The sequence below is a fragment of the Ovis canadensis genome, chromosome 6, assembly GCF_042477335.2.
Source record: "Ovis canadensis isolate MfBH-ARS-UI-01 breed Bighorn chromosome 6, ARS-UI_OviCan_v2, whole genome shotgun sequence".
NCBI lineage: Eukaryota > Metazoa > Chordata > Mammalia > Artiodactyla > Bovidae > Ovis > Ovis canadensis.
In genome coordinates this window covers 44,955,321-44,958,307 of record NC_091250.1, presented here as the reverse complement: position 1 = coordinate 44,958,307, position 2,987 = coordinate 44,955,321, and the positions used below count along the sequence as shown (strand labels likewise).

Below are 2,987 nucleotides of genomic sequence, written 5' to 3'. Positions count from 1 at the left end.
GGATAAAACTGAACAGGATTCAGGATTACAATAAAGGGCAAGAAAAGTGCCACAGCAAAACTTGTTAGTTGCTACTTCAACCCAGATTGCCTCTGGAACACACAGAACATCCATCCCACCCACCTTTAGGCCATCTCAACCTTGATTTCAATTTTCTCACAACAGACAAAGCTTGCTGTTGTGTTTAAACTTCTAATCTCAGGTAAGTGTTTGTGTACCATCCCCTATCCTCCCTACCACCAATCAAATGATACAGGGGTTAAATCCATAGGATAAGTGTGCATATTCTTCTGGTGGACCAATTATTTCTTAAAAGTAATTTTTTAAAATAATTTGAAACTTTATTTTCAAAATACTCTGTAATTTGAATTCTTAAAGAAACATCATCTACTTTCCTTCCACACACATTTTGTCCTAATAGGCCCCATATGTGTGCTCAGTCACACCCAACTCTTTGTGACCCCTTGGACTATATAGCCCGCCAGGCTCCTCTGTCCATGGAATCTTCCAGGCAAGCATACTGGAGTGGGTTGCCATTTCCTACTCCATAAAAGTATTTTTTTTATTAAGCCACACATGATTTACATCTTTTACTTTAAGTATGATGTATTGTGGAATACGATATAATATTCATATATACTTAGATATTTTAAAAAATATTTTAAAGAAATATTGGTAAGAAGATCGCTGGTTTAACCTATCAGAACTCTTGTGTGCTTTAGAGATTATATTTTGTCTCTTCCATTTAATACCATGTTCAAGAAGGCGTTACTTAAGCGTTTAGCAGGGAAAAGAGACTCAGATTATGATGCAGCGATGGCGTTAACTAGAAGCATGGTTTACTTCAGCCACGTCTTCCAGGAAGAGAAACAACCTGTGTTCTTAATTTTACAGTTGGAAGGCACTGTAAATCAGTTGATGCAGGCTGCGGCCACGCGCAGCATGACTTCGCCTCTGTGGCCAGCGAGCGGTCATTGTGGCGCCACGTGCGTCCGACGTCCGTTCAGTGAGCAGGGGGCTCGGCTGGAGACTGGGGGCACAAGCGGTCCTGGTGGTTGGAGACTCATAAATGCCCTGACTGTGCTCCATGAAGAAAATGCTCACTGCTGCTGTCTCTCGCGTGCTGTCTGGTGTCACCCAGAAGCCCGCTAGCAGAGTGCTTGTTGCCTCCTGTAAATATTCAAACAATGCTACCTTCGAGATTAAGAAATGTGATCTTTATCGGTTGGAAGAGGGCCCCCCTGTCACCACCGTGCTCACCCGGGAGGATGGACTCAAATACTACAAGATGATGCAGACTATTCGTCGAATGGAACTGAAGGCAGATCAGTTGTATAAACAGAAATTTATTCGTGGTTTTTGTCACTTGTGTGATGGTCAGGAAGCTTGTTGTGTGGGTCTTGAGGCTGGGATAAATCCCACCGATCATGTCATTACATCCTATCGGGCTCACGGCTTATGTTATACGCGGGGACTTACTGTCCGATCAATTCTTTCAGAGCTGACAGGACGGAGAGGTGGTTGTGCTAAAGGAAAAGGAGGGTCCATGCATATGTATGCCAAGAACTTCTATGGGGGCAATGGCATTGTCGGCGCTCAGGGACCACTGGGAGCTGGTATTGCTCTTGCCTGTAAATACAAGGGGAACAACGAGGTGTGTTTGACTCTGTATGGTGATGGCGCTGCTAATCAGGGTCAGATATCTGAAGCTTACAATATGGCGGCTTTGTGGAATTTACCTTGCATTTTCATCTGTGAGAATAACCGCTATGGAATGGGAACATCTGTGGAGAGAGCTGCAGCCAGCACTGATTACTACAAGAGAGGCAATTTTATCCCTGGACTAAGAGTAGATGGAATGGATATTCTATGTGTTCGGGAGGCAACTAAGTTTGCAGCTGACTATTGTAGATCTGGAAAGGGGCCCATGCTGATGGAGCTGCTGACATACCGTTATCACGGACACAGTATGAGTGATCCTGGAATCAGTTACCGTACACGAGAAGAAATTCAGAGTGTAAGAAGTAAGAGTGATCCTATTATGCTTCTCAAAGATAAAATGGTAAACAGCAAGCTTGCTAGTGTTGAAGAACTGAAGGAAATTGATGCTGAAGTGAGGAAAGAAATTGATGATGCAGCTCAGTTTGCTATGACTGATCCAGAACCACCTTTGGAAGAATTAGGCCATCACATCTACAGCAGTAATCCACCTTTCGATATTCGTGGTGCAAATCAGTGGATCAAGTTTCAGTCAATCAGTTAAAAGGAGAATATACTCCTGGTCAAAGTTAAGAAGCTATGTACCCAATTTTGTTGAGGAATAAACCCATAAAACAAAAGTCTTTTAAACTTTTATTAAAGGGACTTGAGATGATTAAGAGGTTATGGAAAGAGATTAAAAGAGATCATAGAAGGATATACATTTGACTAAAATGGATATTACATTCAATTGTATTGCACTAAAAGATACTATTTAATCATTCAGTATTGTTAAAAGATAAACTGAGGCACATTACATTTTTCCAGAGTTTATTTGAGCATACATCAATCAGAATCAGGCCAAAGGTAGTGTGTTCCACCAATAGGAGCTGGGGGACAGGTTTATAGAGAAGCAGAGCAAGGAAATTATTTGATTGGTGATAGCTTAGTCAGTTGGAGAAGACAATGGCACCCCACTCCAGTACTCTTGCCTGGAAAATCCCATGGACGGAGGAGCCTGGTAGGCTGCAGTCCATGGGGTCGCGAAGAGTCGGACACGACTGAGAGACTTCACTTTGACTTTTCACTTTCATGCACTGGAGAAGGAAATGGCAACTCACTCCAGTATTCTTGCCTAGAGAATCCCAGGGATGGGGGAGCCCGGTTGGCTGCCATCTATGGGGTCACACAGAGTCGGACACGACCAAAGCGACTTAGCAGCAGCAGCAGCAGCAGCAGCAGCAGCAGCTTAGTCAGTTGCCTTATTTGGGAAAGCCTGTTAGTGATTG

The 2,987-nt window shown here is 43.3% G+C and overlaps 1 protein-coding gene across 2 annotated transcripts; it reads left to right on the top strand.

Moving 5' to 3' along the window:
* The first annotated feature begins 1,087 nt into the window (after positions 1-1,087).
* Positions 1,088-2,263, top strand: PDHA2 (pyruvate dehydrogenase E1 subunit alpha 2). 2 transcript variants are annotated; one of them, XM_069595020.1, is made up of 2 exons: positions 1,088-1,616; positions 1,710-2,263. In XM_069595020.1, exons 1-2 carry the CDS (start codon positions 1,088-1,090, stop codon positions 2,261-2,263), a joined length of 1,083 nt encoding a protein of 360 aa, XP_069451121.1. The 2 variants fall into 2 exon arrangements, with proteins under 2 accessions (XP_069451121.1, XP_069451120.1); XM_069595019.1 differs by having other exon boundaries at positions 1,088-2,263.
* Positions 2,264-2,987: the final 724 nt, after the last annotated feature.

Excerpts from the sequence above, each read along its gene's own strand:
- PDHA2 (XM_069595019.1), top strand. The coding sequence starts at position 1,088 with ATGAAGAAAATGCTCACTGCTGCTGTCTCTCGCGTGCTGTCTGGTGTC.